Consider the following 22,029-nt stretch of genomic DNA (forward strand, 5'->3'; position numbering starts at 1 on the left):
GGGGGGGGGGGGGAATGGAGTAATGGAGGTAATGGAGACCCCCCCCCCCCGCTCCTCCTTCCGGCGTGAGGCTGGGGGAGACCGAAGGGGGGAAGAATAGATGTGGCGGCGGGCTGAGGGGAGAGGAGGGAGCGGGAGGAGGCCGAGGGGGAGGAGGAGGCCTCTTCCCTGCGCCTGGCGTGCGGGGTGGCGGGTGATGCCCGGCCAACTTCCCGCAGCGGCCGGGGGGTTCCCGGGTGACCAGGAGCGGGGTCCGGGATCTTCCTCTTCCTCCTCCTCCCTCCTTAAACGTGTGCTCCGCACCCCGCCAGCCAGCCAACACTTTAACAACTCGCGGAGCTGTGTTTTAAATCTGGGGACGGGAATACAAAGGCCTGGAGGCTCGTCTCCGTGTTTGAGAATAGCCCGTTCGCTGGGGTCAGGGTGGAAACAGACATTCCCTGCGTGTGCTACACCAAACCGCTGGGCTGAGAGTGGGCAACGACAGCCACAAACACACATTTAGAGCTTTAGGCACTCATTCGGCACCTGGCTTCCCTTTTGTGCCGGTAGTTAGTGTTTATTTTATCGCAAAATAGTTCTTGTGGCAACTCCGCTTTGTTCCTCTTCATTGCAAGAGTTTGCAATGCAAGAGAAAGGAAAATAAATACATATTTTCTTTATAGGAAGGCATAAGTCTTAAAAAATGTTTTTTTACTTATATTAACCAGAGAAACTACTAGCTCTTGTTACAATGTATACTTCTACAGACTACTCTTATACTGGAGCTCCAGGTTGCCCTCTTGCTACCCCCAGTGGGGATGTAATACGTCTTTAATGATTTTTAAGTAATACAATGCTGGTTTGGGTTTTTTAAATGTTAATTTGATTTGTAATGGAGCAGTGTGCCAACCATATTGTTTCTACAAGCCACAATAAGATAGGTTTTTATAGTGGGCAGACACTTTCTAATATCTCAGGAGCAGTAGAATAGCCATAACTGATATGCAGTTCTAGGTGTTGAGCTTCATGCAGTTGAATAGAAGAAATCACATTGTGACCACTCAAAGAAAAATAAATACTAGAAATTATTTTTTTCCCCTATTTTGTCATTTGATTGGCGTATGTGCTGTAATGCTCGGTAGGGAAAAAGAAGAGTCTAGGGACAAGAACAGAAGAATTTAAGTAGATTAGAACCTTTTTCTCATATGTACCTACTAGTATGCGCAAAAGTCTCCACTTTCATATTGAAAAACAACTTCTGAGTGACTTGGTGAGCAATCAGCTATAAGTACCGTGAAATAAGTAACTCTGAACACTTAAGGTGAGAACTATAGTGAAGAGAAAAGCTTTGGAAAAACAGTAAACTTTGCATTGTTGGAAAAGAAAATGCAGAAGACCGGGCAATGACATTTTAACCAACTTATCTCCTATGTTATAAATAGACAGCATCTATGAATAGACTTGTTTTATGATTTCTCTTTCAGTTTTGCTTTAACATGTGTCTGTGTATTTGGATGCTGGGATACGCTGATAAGAAGGTTTTAAAGATGCTATGACTAAACCCCTGGTCCTGGAAGTAAATGGTACAAGACTTACTACGTTTGGGGAATCCTGAGTGTCATTGCTAGCCACTCTAACACCTCTGTACCCAGTGCAGAACTTGACTTTAATTCCATCCTTGTCTCTGGTCGAACTGACCTGTAAACATTTTGCACTTTAGAACTGTGAAATGATTGATAAATATTTAAAGTAGCTGAAGTCTGTGAGTCCGCAGATTGTAGTTTGTGCTGTACCTAAATGTTTTTCATTAATTTGCAAAATACTTGTACTTTACTTCTGAAAATCTTTTTCTCTGTTTATATTATCTTTTAAGGTCATGTTATACTCTAGAAATGATGTCAGAGTTCTGTTCTAGAGATTTTGACTTAAAATAGCTGTAAATTAAATTTAGCAGCAGATGGGATAGACTAAATTGTACAAAAACTTCTACCGTACTTTCTTTTACACGGTTTGCATTCAGTTAATAATTTTACAGCAATTTATGTAACTTCCTGGTAAAATCCAGATGACACTTCAGAAGGAACATTCCAAATACATTTAAACACTTAGGGTTGGGTACATCTGGGGTTGGATTTTTTGTTTGTTTTTAAACGAAGGAGTTGTGTGTAGATTCTGCAATGAAGCTAAAATAAAGGCAGCTGTCCATCTGGGTAGTATAGTTTACTCCAAAAGTGTGTGTGAGCTGAGCAATATCTTTTATTATAGCTATCTTTTCTACTGTCAGAATTGAAGTGATTAGCATAAGCTTGTCATTAATTTGATTAGAAATAACTATCTCAAGTATATTTGAGCTCTGACTACTGGAAATCATGCCGGCTATTGCAGAAAGCTGTTCAATGTCTAGAAATGATATGTGACATTGTCAGTGCTGTACCTAATTGTATATACACAATTAGCCCTAACATTTAAAGTCTCGGGAAAGATAAATTTAAAGATGAGAAATAATCACCCTTCTAAATAGAACACGCTCAGTATTGTTTTCATCTAAAGGTTGATGTTTTACTGTTTGATTAGAACTGCTTGGCAATTGAAAAATAGAATATTATACCACTCACTTAGTATACCATTGAGGTAATTGACAATGTTTTATACCACGCAGTTTATCATTTGCTACAGTTGACATCATGAAGGTTCACCATTGCAGAATCATTTTCCTCCAGGTCTCAGTTCAGGCCCTGAGTTTTTTCTGCAAACCACAACGTCAAAGTCAAGAACAGTCTTGACAGAAGAAAATGACTGAAATGTTTCAAATTCTTTATGCGTTTGGTAAAATGTATTTTGTTAAAAAGGAATTGAGATGGACGAGAGGCACGCATGCGTACCCTCACAGTTCTGGCACTCAGTTTGTGATATTTTAATTGTAGACTTACACAATTAAAACTCAGTATTTATTATATACTCAGTACAGTGTTAAAGTCTTGCTATCAGCTATAAATATATCCATTCTCTCATTGGTTTCAGGGACTGTACCTGGAGTTTGTTTTGGGTGTTATAATCACCAGAGTTTTCTTGCAATATTTGTCCTCTTTGCAGTGGCAAGCTTTGTATTTCCAAATTATAATTCACTTTATGATGTGAAGAAGAATGTGTGCAGACAAGTACGAAAGGAGACCAATAGGTGCTTTAATTCTGAAACACATTTACTTCTTTTTAAATTTCTATATGAATCTTTAGAATTAATGTAAATAGTTTCACAGACATTTAAATAGTCATAAGACTGGAATTTATTTTAGGGGAAATAGAGATCACAAATTAGTTTTAAGTACAACACAAGCTGGATATTTGAAGTAATACTTTGTTTAGCCAAGTTAACTGCATCTCTAAGTATTGAATAACAGGAATCTTGAAAGGATATTTATTTGCATTTAAAGGGCAAATTCAGCTTAGATGCTTATTTATTTTAAAACTACAATGGTAATTCACTGATCTAGTTAAATTAAACATAGCATTTCTATTAATTTAAAGTTTCTCAGTGTCTTCAGTCACATACAGGCACACATCTCTTCATATGTGAGCTTCGTTAAGTCTTGCTGCCCATGATGCTGTCCTTATTGGGTTTTTTTTTTGCATGTTCTTTATTTAAAAACAAAACCAAAATGTCTTGTGCATAAGGTATGCACACTTAGGTCAAATCATTGAAAATCACTTGTGCTTTATAAGTTGCTGAGATTGGCACCTGCAGTTTTCAACTACAGCCGTTTAGAAGCTTAACAATGGTAAAACCTACTTAGGGCAGTTTGATAGCTTGAAAAAATACAAAAGCATATGTAGTTGTAGAGGGTACGTTGTTGAATCTGGTGAACAAAAGTTGTTAGGTTCCAGTGGTACAAATTTGAGCTGAAATGTAGTGGAAAAATTACAGCTTTTCTTATTTGTGAGGCAATGCATTATGATATTGGAAGGCAATTGTGAAAAGGGCAATTGTATCTTTTTAAAAAAGAGAAAAAACAATAAAGCAAAGCTACTCCCTTCAAGCCCAGGAGTGAAAGTCATGTTTCTTCTGATTCCTTTCAGAAGTTAATGTTGAGCATGTTTTGTAAAAAAGTATAATTCCTTTTCTTTGTACAACCGGGTGCTGATCTTTTCATATACAAGGGCATTGGATGAAAATCTTAAGTGTCATCATGGAGACATGGAGTGTGCTTTGTCTTAAATTGTTTCAAGGTGAGGACACACATAAAGTGCTCTAAGATTAAGGTAGTGGTTACAGCTGCCTAAAGAGCCACGTGTGTTCCTGTGTTTTTTCTCATGTTAATTTAAATGCCTTCTAGGCTGTGAGAGTCACAATTAAAACTTCCCCAGCATTGCTAGGCTGGGGTTCAGCAGTTACTAACAATGAACACGGTTGTCCTTGCGTAGCTTATCATAAGTGAATTCATGCTGAGCTTTTGGTGTGCAAAGTGGGTAACAATGAACACGGTTGTCCTTGCATAGCTTATCATAAAGTGGATTCATGCTGAGCTTTTGGTGTGCAAAGTGGTTGTAAGAGCCATGTAAGATGGTACGAAGTGGTATATAAAGTAATCATTGCTACTTTTGGGTTTATTGGTTCTTCTGAAATTTGTCAGTGGTAGGGCCATAAGTCGCTGAACACTTGCTGGCAATACTGTTGTCTATATACTCTTATTTGCACTTTATTGTCATCTTTATCAAGATATTTCACTAGAAGTTATGTTTTCAGTGGCAGTGGGGAACAGACTGAACACTTGCTGGCAATGCTGTTGTCTATATACTCTATTTGCACTTCATTGCCATCTTTATCAAGATATTTCACTACAAGTTATGTTTTCAGTGGCAGTGGGGAACAGTTCCATTGAGTACAAGTGCAGAAACCCTGAGCCTCGCAAATAACCCACATTTTAATTACTGACCATTGGAGTATAGGTACATGAAAGTATAGAAGTGTAAATCAAATACTCTATATTAGACTATTTTATTTAAAAGGCATATTCGAAGTCACTGAGGCAGCTTTTTCATGGAAGAATGCTAGTTGATGCTAACAAAACCTAAATGATGTGCCTCTTGAAGATGCTAAATAGAGAGTGATGCTAAGTAATTGGGGAGAGTGAAAAAAGGGATGCTCTTTGAAGTGGGGAGCCATGGTTTTGATTAGTGCAAGTAGTGATACTAGCAGTTACAGACCAGGAACAGTGAAAGGGCATGTAAGTTGCTCCCTGGAAAGATATTTTTCTTAGATTCTGCTGCATATCTCTTGGTGGCTGAAACACCTGAAACATCTGCAGAACTTTTTTCCTAGCTGCTGAGAAAATACGAAAATTTGTGTCTGTTTCCCCTTCTCTCTCACTAATATTTTACCAGTCATAAATTGTGCAACCTTCTTTGCAATCCTCTGGTGTTTTGAAGGATTCTGCAACTAGGATACAGTTAAAGCTTTCTTCTTTTTTGTTTATCTGATGCTGCATTTATGGTCTGATATTTGTAAATTTTATTGTAGCAAATGGGGCTGAAAGCTTTTGATTTACCTCTATTATTTTTCGGGACAAAAAGTTAACTCAGTGATATTTGTGTGTGTTATTTTTCAGGAGAAAAAGTTAACTCAGTGATATTTGTGTGTGCATGTGAACACAAATACGTCTGCAAAGTGGACTGTTTTTCATTCTTAGCCTCTGTAGTGGATGTGAAAAAGGTCTTCAGTTTTATTTTGCTTTATCATCTCATAGTGCTCCTCAGAGGGAAAACACTTTATGGATTCCCTTAAGAAACAGCAAAATATGTAAGAAGTCGTTAATTTCCCTTTTGCTGTCAGTAACATTAAGAGCAGTATCAGTGAAATGTAAATATTTCACGTTGTTGCATCGCAGCAAGAATTGAACTTTGCTGGCTCTCAACTATTTGCTTTTCGTTAAAAGGGCATAGGGAAAGAAAGCCCTTTTCTCTTCAAGATACAGTAAATATTAAATTGATGTTCACCTCATTAAATGTCTCTATGTGTGCTGAATAAATATTTACAGTTTTAATATTACATTTTCAAAGACTGCTCTGACCTTAGACTTTCGCCAGCCACAGAATCTTGACTTCTGGCCTTGTAAAAACATGATCGTGTAAGGCTGTGTTAAAGGCCCAAAACATTAGGGTTTTTTTGTGTGTATCTTGCTCAAGGACCTAATTTCTTCTGTGAAGTAGTATAGGACAGGCATTGATTATTTTTTATACATACACTTTAATTTTTTTCTTAAACTGTGGTCTAGCTTAGATCCCTGGGAGGGTAATGTAGATCTCCGGATTCTTGAGTTGTAACTGGATAGTTACAAGTGGGAGTATTGATCCTGCTTCCTACTCATTTAGAGTAGGGAGAGAGCACTGAACCTTTTATAGTTGAAAACAAATGCACTTCTGAACTCTCACTACTTCACATCCTTTGATTTTCACCTACTCGCTAAGACCATGCCTGGGGCTACAGTCTTTGGCAAAGTACTTGGAATTATCTTAACAAGTCTTACTTGAGTTTGCCATCAGCAGTCTTGTTTCTCTGTAGCAGTTGTAAAAAGCAGAGTCTGGTAATCCAAATGGTCTTCTTACAGAAGAAAACCATTCAGAGCAGAGCTTTGATAAAGCGGGTCTTGAAATATGGTCTAGACACTTGATTACTTTCATGGGGACTTTTTTCACTTGGGAAGAGGCCTGCTTTTTTTTTTTTTTGTCAGTAAAATTGGTCCATCGTTCTACCTCTGGACAGACAACAAGAAATTTGTCCTGAGTGGCTGATTGAGCCTTGGTTAGAGCCCGTAGCAGCAGCTGCTGGTTGGTGTAACTCCATTGTGAGGCCTGGGATGATGGTGTGTAATTATCTGTTCATGTGTGCATCCAGAGTTCAGCGAGCTTGGCTTTGAACTCAATAAACAATATGAGTCCTTGCTCCTGTAGCAGAACTTCTTGTGAATTGAGTGTGCATTTCATAGAACAGTCATGGTTGGAAAGGACCTCTGAGATCACCGAGTCCAACTTATACACACACATAAAAACCCCTACAGTCTTGGGCACTAGAGCATGCCCTGCAGTGCACATCTATACGTTTTTTAAATACTTCCAGGGATGGTGGCTCCACCACCTCCCTGGGCAGGATGTTCCAGTGCCTGACCACTCTTTCAGTAAAGTAATTCTTCCTGATATCTAATCTAAACCTCCCCTATTGCAACTTCAGACCATTTCCTCTGGTCCTGTCATTGTTCACTTGGGAGAAGAGGCCAACACTCACTTCTCTACACCCTCCTTTCAGGGAGTTGTAGAGGGCAATGAGGTCTCCCCTCAGCCTCCTCTTCCCCAAACTAAACATGCCCAGTTCCCTCAGCTTCTCCTCATATGACTTGTTCTCTAGACCCCTCACCAGCTGGACATGCTCCAGCACTTCAATGTCCTTCTTGTAGTGAGGGGTCCAGAGCCCATTTCTTCCAGTACTTCGCTTCTTTGGAGCTACCTTTCTGCAGTATTTCTGTGGGAGCACTGACAGCAACAGCAAACGAGATGATTTTATTAACCTTACTCAGCAGCTGCTTCTACAGTGTAGGGTAGGTGTTGTTTAACAGAAAAAGAAGATCTTCAGCTACTGCTGTACTAGTTATTGTTTTCACATGTCTTTGCCAGGTGTACTGACCAAAAAGAGACATTTTTGAAATTAGAATTTAAAAAGGAATTGCTAAAATTTGGAGGAAGTAATAGGAAATGAGTGTATTGCCACCATGACCCTCTGTCAGATTTATCCCCACTGTAAATGTGTAGTTTCTGTAATAGCCTGCTCTTTGTGCTGTTATGCTTTTGGCAAGCGAGCTACCATTTGTACAAAAATGACAACTGTACACATACAACAGTTTTTCATTTTCTTTCCACTTTTTTCAAGAATTTGCGTGCAGAGCTTGCCTGGTTTTACTGGGTACAGCTCTTGATGGCGTAAGTGTTTGGGTTTTTTGTTTGTTTGTTTTAAGTTCCAAATGAATAATACTAGATTGCTATCTTTATCCCTAGGTTTGGGATTATACAAGCAGGTAGCTGATGGGCGTTTTTCTGGTGCTTTGACATTCAGAAATATAATGCACGTGTTTAATATAATGAAATACATATGTGGAAGGTAAGGCTTGGAACCTATATTTGCTGTTGATGGTTTTTGAGGGTTGACAGAGTGCTCTGTTTCCCATTTACCACGATGGCACAAAAGAAACTGTGTGAAAGCTGAGGGGCAGAGCTGAGCTCCAGGAGGCAGTTGTGGCAGGGAATGGTGGTTTGGGGAGGCTGGTGGCTGAGCAGTAAGAGAGTGTAGCATAGCAACGGCTGAGAGATTGAAGGCACCTGTTTTGGTAGCCTTGAGCTTGTTTATTGTGAAGTTCTGTCTATAACATTAGTTTTGAAAGATTGGAGTAAATAGTCTTTTCTAAACACTGATGACAGCTGCACAAGGTGTTTTTTGCAAGGCAGTGAACAGCTGTCTTACATGTTTGGATTGGAATTTATAATTGAAATAGCATGCGGTTTTGGGGAGGATATTTCAGAAGATCCATCTTCTTGTGTTGTTTGGCCTAGGGTTCAGTGTTCGCAAATACTCATTTATTTGGAGTTGAGTGGTAAGAGTTTCCTTGGTTTTTTTTTGTTGTTGTTTTGTTTTTAGTATTTATTAGTTACTTTCAAAAACTGAAGTATAATTAATTACGTGCATCCTTTGCTTTCCATCCTTATTATTCTGTAGCTCCTTTTTTCTTTAAAGAAGTACCAAATACTGTAAAGCGCTGCTCACTATAGAACTGTTGGTTTAAAAATGTTGGCCTCGTGGCATGACTTTATAGAACTCTCTTGACAGACAATTTAGAAATTAGTATGATAGATAAAAACACAGTTCTGCTATTTTGATATTGATGTGGTTGCAGTTTTAAAAAGAAAAATAATCATACTTACAAATGTCTTTGGATTTTCCAGAGGTTAAGTCCAAAGAGCTTAGAATGTATTAACCAGATTGTTGAAAGCCTATGGAAAGATGTGATCAGACTGAAGTTTTTCAGAATACTGAATCTCCTGTACATATTCACAAAACAAAGCTGGTTCATGTGAAAAGAATAGGTTACTCTCTGAATCTGCTCTAAATTACAGCTTCAGATAACATGTTGATCTTCATAGATTAGTTACCATGTATGCAGTAGTGGCCACTGCTGCTTAATTTTCAGAAAAGTGTAAGTTAGCAGGAAAGGAGGAACATTTATATAACAAATATATTGGTTGGAGAAATTCAACCCACTATAGATGATGATATATTAAAAATTTTAAATAATGAAGTTTCATTGTGAATGCAGGGGATTATACCATATCTAAGAAAAAAACATTTTGAAATCAGTATGATTAAGGACAACTTTTGTTGTGAGCTGTAAAAAAGTTGATGGGGAAAATGTGTGTCTTTGATTTTTCGTAGTGTTTAGGATCTGTCCCTGGATTTCATATCTCACAATTGTGGAGCTGTGATTGTATTTAGACTTCCCTGGGGCGTTTGACTCCGTACTGCGCCGCGGTACCAAACCAATGCCTTGCACCAAGAACAAAGGGCACTTCTCCAGCCCACAAGCTCATCTCTGGAAATTTACGGAGTGCCTGAGGCTGATTGATTTTCCTGTTGGTGATCTAGAATTAGCTATAAAATGTTAATGATGGAAAAGAGCCATATGTCAGGAATGATGAGAAAATTGGAGAAAGTGAAATACCCCTGTTATATTCCTTATTGTCTTATGTTATATGCTTTCAAAGATCATCTGGACTTTTTGATCAATATTTTCTTTCTGTTTTTGGGACTTTGGGCATTGGTAAAGCGCTCAGTCTTGCCTAGCTCTTTTATGTTGTCCATTTAGGTTTTTCTGGGCTGTTCATTCCCATGCAGTAAATTTCCTAAGTTACTATGAAGAGGAAAAGGGGAATTGTATTTTATGGCTTGTAAAAAGCCAGGAGCAAATGAAGTATGTTCTAGAGGCTATTCTGAACTAAAGATCTGCTTCGTAGTTACATGTGGTTCAGGAGATTACGTTTGAATGCAGGTGGTTTCTTTAAATACCACTTTTACGTTCACAGTCTATTTGTACAAAGCAGGCTGAACCAACAGAACTTAGAAGCTTTCTTTGAAAGTAATAATGAAGAGAGTTTAGAGGAAATTGTAAATAGGCTATAACGTGCCTTTTGGCTCAAATATATGAAAATGGAATTTTTGTCATTCCGTCTCGAATTGTTCAGGTTCAGTACATTTGAAAGTCATAATTGTGATTCCTCAAAATGAAAGGGGTAGGAGAAGGACTGAGCAAAGGCAGTGATGATAACACCTGACTTCATGCGCTGAAGCGTGATGGGCTGGAGAGACTGCTGCTTTACTTTTGCATCTTACTCTACTTCATTGCTTATACACTCAGTTAGGATGAATATTCACATGTCCTCTTTAAATTTAAACATATGTGAAGAGCAGTGCATAATACAAATGATATGTAGTGGGTAAGCTTTTCATATGAGTGTTCTCAGTTACTCTTAAATTTTTTATAAATCAATTAAGTGCAGCAGTAAAAGGAAGACACACACTGGGATATCAAGCATTTGACTGCTATTTTATGTTTGTTAATTAAAACCACATGTCATGCACTTTAAGTGTTTGAAAACAGTTGTATTAAGATAGTTGTTGAGTTGCAACCCTTACTTGATCTGTGGTTTTTGTAAATGTTGGATTTTGGCAACTGGTATTGTCTTCATTGATTACTGGAAGAAGAGAACTTTTCAGTGTTTCCCTTCAAATTGAAATACCTTATGCAGAATGGAACATCTCCCATTCTGCTTGTATTACGTGCACATCTTTGTTATATATTCTAAAATATTCTGAGCAGTGCAGAGAGCAACATAGTGCTGATTTGGTTTAAGTAACAGTTCTCACTGGTAGTTCTGAGTCAGCATCAAGTTAAAATGCTATTCACGGAGGGATGGGCTCATGTGATTTAAGTAATGTCTACAAGAGATTAAATTTCAAGAATGTGTATAAAATGCAACATAATAGAAATATTTTTATTCTGTCCCTTTTTTAAAGCAATAACTGACAATAATCTTTTCTTGTTCTTTGCAGTGTGGTGATTATAAATATTTGGTAAGCAATTCAGTGACTATTTATCTGAAATTGAATTTTATTTATTTTCATGCTATTGAAATGTGCAAGAAATTAACCTAATTTGTTATGGTAATATGTGTTAGACTTGACTTCTAGTCTTCTAAGTATTTATTTTCTCTTTTGCACGTGGAAATTGCAGATACATATTATGGTATATGATACCTGGTTAGTGTTGTGTCCTGGTAGCAGCCAGAGAAAACTGTAAAAATATTTCAGTAGAGATGTGTGTAATTGATATCCCTGACATCGCTTCTGGTCATAACCTCAGGGGTTGGTCTGAGTCCTAGAGTATCACTATCAAAATGTTTATTCCCTTAGTTGCTGTAACAGTGGAACAGATTTTCATCTAAATGAATATCTTCCTTGGGATCACATGAAACCAGAGGTGTTCAAAGCTTTCAAGCCTTCTAGTGGCAAATTTAGTCTTTTATGAAAAATTATTTCCTCGCCTTTCTTTTGTTGCCTTTGTAAGATGTCTCTAGAGGATATATTACTTATGACACTGTATTTCAATAAAATTAGTACTTTGTTCTAATTTTTATTGAAAATTTTGGCAGGGAAACAGCTCTCTGGGTTTCTTGCCTGTTGAATAAGAGTGGATCTCATTGGATCTGTTGAATGAGATCTTGGACTTAAATGCTGGGCTTTATAGAAGTGTAGTATGCCATTGCCTTCCAGGGAGATGCAGTAATTTGCTCTGTAAGCCACTAACCATTCACAGAAGATGTAGTTGCTGTGCGTGCTGCCTGGTCTTTATTTGAGAAACTTTAGACTGTAGCTTAGCAGCATTGCAGTGTACTGCATCATACATTACAGCTCTTTGCAATAGACTTCACTTTTACAGATATTTACAATAGAACTAACTTTTAAAGCATTTTTGAATTACAGTTGCAATGGTAAAAATATTGTTTGCGTTACTGAACAATCAAAATTTGAAATACAGTGATGAATTCCCAAACTTACAGTAATCCTTCTCTTGAAGATTGCTTTTCTTAATGGCATTAAAGAAAAAATGCAGAGCAGAAATTCAACGCTTTATTGTAGCATCAGCCTGAACTTTTGCCTTTCCCTCCACTCCCAAAGTATAATTTATATAGCACATTAAATCTTTAAACAATCCTATATTTTTTTTCCCCAAAGTTTGGAAATAGGACTTAGTTTACTTAAAATCATGTTGGGGAAAGGGAGTATTAATAATGCTGTTAAGCCTAACTTTTATGTACACTGGAATATTGCCATCTATGTAGTTTCTTAGCTCTCAATATCATTGCTTTTTGCTGTACAAATAATGAGATTGTTTTATCAGATAGAGGAAAATGCGAAATTGTGAATATAATTGACCTTATTTGCCAGCCTGGTCTTTTCTTTGGATATGATATTTAAATGTACATTTATGTAGTAAATCTGTGTGACTTTATGCATTTGGAACCTGTTAATGCTGAAGGAGGTTCGTGAGGAAATGACAATTTTTCCATTGTCCAATAAATGCACGCAGAATCCCTGTGAGGGCAATTTCTCATCTATTTCCATATAATATTGATTAACGGAGAGAGTGATATGAAGAAATGCTTATTTTTGGATACGATACTAAAAACTCAGTCTTCAAGGCTTTTTTTTTTTTAAACCAATGTAAGAACAGAAAATATATTAATAGTTATTAATAGATATTAATAGTTATTAATAGATTATTAATAGATATCTCCTATTAATAGGAGATATTAACATCTCCTCCTCAATTGGAGGATATGAGATATAAATAGAAGACTTTTAATTTGTTTGAAACAATACACAGGTGAATATGATAAAAAGAGGAATAATTGGTGTGACTTTTATGAAAGGAAATAATGTGTTGTGTATGTGTGAGAGTTCTTTGAGAGAATTAGAAAGCACGTGGACAGGGGAGAATCAGGTGATGTTACTTGGATTTCCAAAAAGTAGTTGAGAAGATCCATCCCCAGAAGTTTGAAAAGAAGCTGAATTGCTATGGAGAGTGCATCCTTACATTGATGGATGACTGCTAAAAGGGGAGATGGGGGAAAAGTTCACGTGTAGAAACAAATTGTCTTTTTTCATGGTGGAATCTTTTATGGGTTTGTGCTGGGAATCCATGCATTTCAATATATTTGTAAATGTTGTGGAGAAGAGGTAGAATAATGAAACAAAAAATTGTTGACTGTATGAAGCTATTCAGAATGTTGTTACTGAAGGGCTAGCTGTGGAGGGTTGTGAAAGGATGTTGCTATAACAGCATCAATTTACAATTCAGACAATAACAAAACAGGTTTGGAGATAGTCCTACAAAACCAGACCAGAAATCCACCCTTAAAACTACCTGTTACTTTGATCATCTTGGAGACTTTCAGCACTGTCTGTCTAATAAGCTGGTACGTGCTCACACGGCCATTTGGCCACCATCTGATTTTTACCCTACAAGATCATTACCCTGGGAATTTGATGTGGTTTTACATGTGGGAAGACAAATGCCATCAGCCCGAATGGCCCCTTCTTCCTCCTCTTTCTCCCAGCTTTATGTGCTGAGCATGACATCGCATGGTATGGAATAGCCCTTTGGTCAGTTGGGGTCAGCTGTCCCAGCTGTGTCCCCTCACAGCTTCTTGTGCACCCCCTTCTTACTCGCTGGTGGGGTGGTGTCAAGAGCAGAAAAGACCTTGGCTCTGTGTAAGCACTGCTCAGCAGTAACTAAAACATCCCTGTATTATTAACACTGTTTCCAGCACAAATCCACAACAGCCCCATACTCACTGCTATGAGGAAAATGAACTCTATCCCAGCCAAAACCATTACAGATTTGCTTTCATTGAGACAGTTTAGGATTTGGTGATAAGTGTACTGTTGATATCATAATGTTCATTTGTATTTTGTAGTTTCCAGTATTGTTTGCAGTGTGTTTGCAGCTGAGCACATTCAGTCATTTAGAATGCTTGAGATAGGGAGTTCAGAGTCTTGTCTACAGCTTTCTAGAATAAACTGATAAAAAATTAAATTTTCATTGACACTGCAATCAAATGTAAACTGCTGTTAAGTGCTCTGAGTTGAAAACATCACTGGCACGTTTTTGCCATAGCTTGAAAGTATTCTCTTTTGCTATGCTTTTTCTCACAGAGGAAAATAATATTATTCCTAAAAGCTCATGTGGGAAGCCTGCATTTAATGTTCTTTCTAACTTGATTATTTAACACTTGTTCTTTCAAAAACAGCCAGTTTGGAAATGGTTTCTCTTACCAGTACAGTCAGACTCCTTGTGACTTGTCTCTGTTGTGTTACACTTCCCCCTCCCCACCCCACATCAAATTCTGTGGAAGTTAATCTTTGTTCCTTCTTAACATTTGTGGGTTTTGGAAGTCATGAATTTTGTTTTCTTTAGCATTGGAAATGCAGTTTCTGTCACTCAGTTAATTTTATTTGTGATAATACCATCTACCTTTAGAGAGGGAATGTCTCACCTTTTATTTTCTGAGGCATGTGCTATTGTTCAAGAATGGACAGTACAAAACATAGCTTTGTATAATTTTGCAATGGATTTTTATATGTATATATTATTTTTTTATCAGGGTTAAACTTTTCAATTTATTTAAGTCAGTTGGTCCTACTGAAGCAGCGTTCTTCCAAATGTTGTGTTTGTGTTTTGGTGCCTTTGCTCAGGAGAGCCTTTGTGTTGGAATGATTCTGGGGTGAATACGCAGCTCTTTGCAGAAGTGCTCTTTTCCAGGCAAATACCAGGAGACTTGTTTCTCCCACCTACATATTAGGGTAGCTGGGAGGGGAATATTGGTTTTGGTTAGATTAGCATATTCTTTTTAGTTTCTGGTGCAAAATCAATTACTACATGAATGGGAAAAATAAATTAATCCAACACAGTGTGAGGTGGGTTTTGAATTAGATTTTGATGCGTATGTATATCATCAACTGGCAATAGATGTGCACTGTTTGGAGAGAAATTTGAATTCTCTTAGCGTAGATTTTAAAAAGAGACTCTAAATTGTGGTGCTCACTACGGCGATGCTGCAGATTTCAACGGCAGGTTTCTGTACTTACTGTTTTTTCACATCAGAAATAATGCAAATACTTTCACTCTGCAAGCCTTTTCAACTGTGAACTTATGAAAATAACTAGAGAAAACAGGTTTCGTTGGTGGTCAGACATCTGTCTATAGTGATGAGACGCTTAAAGAAAGAATGATCAGGTTTTTTTTTGCCTTTTGGGACAAATGTTGCGTATGAATTGATGTTTATCCAGAAAAGCAGGTGAATGGCTAGTGAACGGAATTAAGAAGAGCATGGGTTTTGAAATTTGCATAATGGTTTGTGTGTCACTCCTTTGCTTTCTTCTTCCAGTTAAATATGACTAATGTGCTTCAAAACCTCTGAAACTTCTGGCTTTTTTTCTGCCACTTGAATATCACATCGTTTTACTTCTGACCCTCTTAAATGAACTGTGTTTCTGTTGTGGAAAAAAAAAAAAAAGATGCCTGATGGGATAAGGCTCAAACTTTGTTTGAGTAAGGTGGGTTTGGTTTTGTTTTAAACCGAGATCTGCATATACTGGCATACAGATAGGTAACTGTATTTTATGCAGTTATTTAAAAGAGTGGGTGTGTTTGATTATGGGCACAGACTTAGCAAGTTGGTGGTAACAGTTCAGGAGTGAGTCAGGTCCCTCCAGGGCACACGAGAGCTGCCCTCCCAGGCTGAGGAACACCAGGTCCTGCAGTCTGGAGCCGCATCCACCAGCCTGGTTCTCACTCACCCCCTGCTCATCCCATTTGATGCACTTTTCCAGTCCCATCCTTCCCAGTTGATCTCCACTACTGAGATTGTATTGACATCTGCCATCCCCTTAGTAGTCGTATTTGCAGGCTGAAGAGTCCTAGCTCTCTTTGTTCTTTGCTTGAAAGCTTCTCCACAGTTTTCAGTACCATGCCAGCCTTGGAGATTAGAGGAGAGGGCAGAAATTCCAGAAGTATTGAGAAGAGTGCCCACAGTACAGTTGCCTAAATAATGTTGTGGTTCTAAAAGTGTGTTTGCTGCCTTTACTACTGAGATGTTTCTGGTTTACTGTTGAGTTGATGCTGTCAAAGAAACATCTCATGTATCAGCAGATCCCTTTCCTGAATGGCACTAGTTAGCTTCAAAGCCCAGTACTTCATATGTACTCATCGTTAATTTGTCAGCCTTTTTATTGCTCATTAGTGCCACTGATGTTCCTCTGCAGCTTTCCATAGTCTTACTTTGACCTACCCAGAATATACTTGATGGGACAGGCACAGTCCCCAGCACAAGTGTGGGAGTCTATTGGGACTTCCCTCTACTGTAAACAAATCGACTGTTTATTCAAATTGTTTGTTGGCTGTTTTTAAGGAGTAATTGATCAGGTTATTTGTCATGCAAGGGCCTGTTCAGGAGAGCTCGGGTTTCTTTGGAGCCTTTTGTGAGAGATCTTTGGTAAATGTCTTTTGGGAGTCCAGGTGGACTATGTCAGTGATTTCTCAGTGTGCTCATTGAGCCTTTCAGAGAAGGACAATACACTGAGATGAGGCTTTTCCTCACAACAGCTGCATGGAATCATCTGTGTGCCCACTAACTCTTTTCTTTCAAGTAATTTATACAAATTTTTCTGGTACGACCGTTGAAGCTGATTCCTGTTTCCTAATTCTCCCTTTGAACTCGTCAGAAATTCATGTTGCTTTTCCTGTCTCTTAGAGCTACAAGATTGAGACTGTTCTAAGTGAGAATTCATGAATCACAGCTACGAGGTCTTTTCATTCTTGAGTTCTCTTGTAGCACTTCATTATTTTTCACATTGTGGTCTTATTTTTTACCTTCTTACAAACACACTTGAGGATTCTGGTATGGAATTCTCCACGGTTTTGCCTCTGTGTGAAGACCTAAACAGAGAACGGGAGGTTCTTTTTCTGTAGGGCTTTGTCTCCTATGGGGCCTTTAAGTGCTGATTGTCCTGGAGGAGCACTGTGATAGATCTGCTATTCCTTCTCTCTTCTGGAAGGGGCTGATTTTTATGCTTTTTCCTGTTTGTTTCTCAGAATTGATTGCTTTATTATGTACATGTATTATGTACGTATATTATGACCCGCTAGAGCTTATGGTCACTTCTCCCTACACCTTTGGGTACCACTTCTGATCTTCTGAAATACATCATTTTACTTTAGATGGTTTCCCTGACTATTTAGTCATATTGCCATTTTTTCCTAGTTTGTTTAAAGGCTTCTTTTATGTAATAGCAAGCAGTTATCTTCTGGTAATGAGCATGAATGCCTTACAGAAGCATGATCAGGAAATAATTATAGCAAACTGTTTCGGCTAAGTGTTTGTACAAAAGGGTATATAGGAAAAAATGATCCAGAATATAAGCATAAGTTTTAGAAACAAAAACAGTATATATTTAATATATATATGTATCAACTCTTTTTTTTTATTCAGGATTATAAAATATTAAAATATTACAGTTATTTTGCTTTAACTAGATTTGAAGATTATCTGATTGCTTTAAATGGCCACTGTCTTAAAAATCATCTGTGCTAGATGAAAAATCAAAGTTTTCATTACTAGAGAGGCAACCAAGTCTTGGTTCTCTAGCCAGCCTAGCAGTGGGGTAAGTGGGTTTGTTGGCTGGACTGTTCCATGATAAGGATTTGGCTGGATGGCAGCATCCAGAGAGTAGCAGTTAATGGCTCAGTGTCCAAATGGAGATTAGTAACAAGTGGGACCCTCAGGGGTCCATAATGGGACCAATACTATTTCATATCTTTAGTAATGAATTAGTGGGATTGAGCTGATGGCACCAAGCCGAGTGGTGCAGTTGATAACGCTGGCAGGAAGGGATGCCATCCAGAGGAACCCTGACAGGCACCAAGAGAAGGCCAATGTGAACTGCATGAAGTTCAACAAGGCCAAGTGCAAGATCCTCCTGCAGCTGGGTCAGGGCAGTCACCAGCATCAGTACAGATTGTGTGATGAATGGATTGAGAGCAGTCTGGAGTACTCTTCTGGTATCATTTTCTTCTTGAATTTAGGCTAATTTCGTCTTTACTTACGTATTTGTGAATTGCTTTTACTAGTTTTTTGGGTTTTGAGAGCCCTGACTGGCAATACCCCAACTGACTCTGTGAAGGCACTGCCTGAATGTAAACAAAATGTTTCTGGGACTGTAGTGGCCCCAGAAGTAGTTTAGCTGTAGTTGCCCATCATCCAGCCAAGTCAGTAGCAGGATGAGTGACCCACAGTCTGGTAAATAACCTGCGAGTAACTGGCAGTTGAGCACTGAAACATGAGTATAAAACAGAAAAGAAACCGATTTGAGACTCTTGATTTTCTGCCTCTTTTCTCCTTTCCCCTGTGGTGGTGAAGCGCATTTATATATTTGAATTCTAGAAACGCATTGCTTTTTGTTGTATATGAAGCACGTAAGTAATTCAGAATATTTTGCAAGAGCAATTAGCATTAGTGAGAAGCAGTAACCGTTGTTTTAAGAGTGGTGTCTAGTTGTAAGCTGGTTAGAATTACACTGTTCTAATGGAAATACTTTCAAGCTGAGAAAACAGATACTTAGGCTTGCACAAACCAATTTTTTTTTTCAGTTTGTCTTTTGATAGCTATACAAAGTTTTAGTTAAAACTACTTTGGACAGGAAAGGATAGAAAAAAGCATCTTATGTTTGCAGGGAGAAGAAATCTTTGTCTTTTGGATGCCAAATACAACTGAAGAATATCTACTTGTTAGCTTCAGAGAGATAAATTATTATAACCAATTTTGGGGAGGGTGACCTGTATTTGAGATTGACAAATCCTTTCCACTGTGGGATCTTGTTTACGGTTACATTTTACTTTGTTAAATGTAAACGATTCTGAATTATGTTTTCTGAGCTAGCGGTCTGCCAAAAGTTGAGTGAATCTTAGGAAGTTAAAGATATTGTTAATATCAGTATGGATATTGATTTAGTTCAATGTATTGCATTGCTCAGGGTCTCTAGTAGGAGAGGGATCTCTTGCTTTTGTTTCTGTTTCAGTGACCGCTTTATGGAAAAACTCCAATTCTTCCTGTCTTTAGGAGGGAAATTAAAAATCACCCATGGATGGTCATTCTCATTATCAGGGCTCTATCATTGAGCTAACGTGCTTCTAAAAATGTGCGCTGTAAACAAAAATACAATGTAAGTTAAGTCAAGAATATCCTTAAAACTGGTTTGGTATTTTGTATCTAGTCTTTTTATGTACGAAAGCAGCAAATACTAGACAGTCCCTTGTCAGTTAACACCTAGGGCCGAAGGAGAAAAGAGCAGCATTTTGTTCAAAGCCATATATTGTGAATAATCAGAGGTTTTCACAGCAAGGAAATAGCCTTGGATGATGGAGTCCTGACCGAGTGTGAAGGAAGGAGTTGTTTCCAATTCCCACCTATCAGTCAGAGCTAGGAAGTTAGTTTGTGTACAGTTCTCACTGTGGAGCAGATTTCTGATGAATATCTGTCATGCTGGATTGCTTCTGCTAAGTGATGGATGTACTTAATCAAAAGAATAGTTATTACTGCATCCTGGGAGAAAAATGTTGCAAAACTCTGCTGCCTGTGAACTGTGGCTGTTCTGGTGGTTAGATAATAATGAAGTTACAAAGCTGTGTTTAGAATTGGGAACCCAGCTGGATTTCTGCTTAAGCATTTGTAATACTTCTGATATATTATTTCTCTGAGTTAACACAGTGAATGAAGGAAGTCTATAGGTTTTTTTCAAATCTGCTGTTTTCAGTGACAGAATATCTACATACTCATTCTTACTGGGCTGGATTTTTTTGTTTAATGGAAAATAAAAAGATTTGGTTTGGCAGGCATATGATGATGAATATAGTAAGCATTTGATTAAGCTTCTGTTTTGCTTTCGTAAAGGTAGCCAAGAATACTAATTTTTTTGCCCTAGAAAGAAAAACTTGATGGAAGCTACTGTATTTGCACATTGTATTTATTTCCTTGGTAACTTCACCTGCAGGTGTCTGCTGTATTTAGTGCTAGTAAAACCAGGTGTATAGTGACCATTGCAAAGAAAAACTTATCTTTTAAGCATTTTGGATCTCGCACTATATTTTATTGGGGCTTTTCATTTTTTCTTAATTGGGGATGCCTTTACTGATTTAATAAGTACTTAAAATCTGATGAAAATTACAAGTGGTGTTTTCTTGTGGAAAAATAATGTATTTTTATACTGCTTACAAGTGCAGAATATATTTCTGGTAACTGTGGGTTTTTTGGTTTTGTTTTTTTTTTGGCAGTTGTACTCGCTGAATGATTATAAGCCACCCATTTCTAAAGCTAAAATGACACAGATCACCAAGGCAGCAATCAAAGCGATAAAGGTAAGAAATTGGCTAGCTTCTTTTCACTTCCTTTCCATTTCTTATCTCTGTCAAAATAACTGAATAGCTTAAAGAACTTGCTTTGCAACTTTCTACCTCCCTTGTTGTATGTACAATTTCCAAGTTATGATCAAATGTAGTGGTGGGATTTTCAGGAGAGCAGCAGAAGGCTTCATTTGTTGTGTGACATTCATTTGCTGGTTGTCATACATGAGAAACTTGACTCTGCAGGGATTTTTTCCTCAGTTTAAAAAGGACATTGCCAGAGAACAGATGAATAAATATAAAGCTACAATTCTCTTTTCCACTCTTGCCTCTCTCCAAAAAAATGTAAGATATGTGTGCCTTTGGATCATATAATTGATTAAGTTTTATTTCATTTTTTTAAGTTCCTAGCATACCCTTTCATGGATGTTGTTCATAGACTTTATTTTTTATGTTTCTGGGATACAAATTGTTCTTAAGTTTTAGCATTAGTGCACTAATTAAAGACTTCTCTTACCACAAAGTAAAATTAATTTCCAAGCTGCAATGGAGCAGCAGAAAACAGCACTGAAAAATTATGAAGGAAATAAAGATGCCGTTAATGTTAAGCAGTAAAACAAATGGAAACTCAGTAAAAGCTGGAGAGGTGAAAAAGAGGGATAGGATAAAAGCAAAAAAGCCGTGAACTTAAGCTCTTCATATCTGCATTCCTCTGCTGAGAATGCAAATACGTTTTCAGATAATAAAATCCATATTGGTGTTTTGTGTAATTTGGAGAGAGCAATTTGATGACAGAAAAGTGAAATTCACCGGCTTTCTTAAATAAGAGGAGTCGATGGAAATGAAAGTCCATGTGTTGCAGTATAGTGAAAATGCTAAAAAATTTGTACTGAACATAAACAAGTAGTAAATGGTTCTATAAATTAAACAAATGATACCAAAATGTTTTATCATGCATTTAACTTGGAAATCCTGCTTCCACTTATTATTTCAATAATAACACTTAATTTTTGTATAGCAGCTATTGAGATGATATAGAACCAGTGTGATGATATGTGAGGTTAAAAAAACCAACAAACAGGCCAATTTTAAGGAAAAAGTATTCAGTAGATCTTACAAGGTCTTCCTGTACTCATGTTTTTAGGTTATTAAAGTGAACACTTGGAAAATAAATGAAATTCAGAGAAGTCCTCTGCTTAGAAACTTTAGGCTAACATCTTCAGTCGTGTACAATGAAATAGCTATCTGTTTTTGAAGGAACAAATATATTATTCTCTTAGTTCTCATTAAATAAGCGCATGTTATTAAAAAAAATTGAGTGTAAAAAACCTCAGATGGCAAGAAAAAGTGAGATTAGCTTTTTTATATGCTGTTAAGGAAGGCAGCATACTCAGCTGTAGGTGCTGGATTGTGGGTTAATCAACCAGTTTCTAATTCTGGTCTTACTATCAATATTGCATGACTTCAATAAGTATGTGCATCTTCAGGTTTTTTGCTC

General features: G+C 37.6%; 1 protein-coding gene across 4 annotated transcripts in view; it reads left to right on the forward strand.

The window, feature by feature from the left end:
- SCAF8 (SR-related CTD-associated factor 8) overlaps positions 1–22,029 on the forward strand; it is a 192,912-nt gene that overhangs the window by 1,190 nt on the left and 169,693 nt on the right. For all 4 annotated transcript variants that reach the window (XM_014950665.1, XM_014950664.1, XM_014950662.1 and 1 more), the window contains exon 2: positions 20,463–20,546. In XM_014950665.1, coding sequence (XP_014806151.1) covers positions 20,463–20,546 — 84 coding nt within the window. The remainder of the gene's footprint in view (positions 1–20,462; positions 20,547–22,029) is intronic.

The sequence above is a fragment of the Calidris pugnax genome, unplaced genomic scaffold, assembly GCF_001431845.1.
Source record: "Calidris pugnax isolate Ruff unplaced genomic scaffold, ASM143184v1 scaffold24, whole genome shotgun sequence".
Classification (NCBI taxonomy): Eukaryota; Metazoa; Chordata; class Aves; order Charadriiformes; family Scolopacidae; genus Calidris; species Calidris pugnax.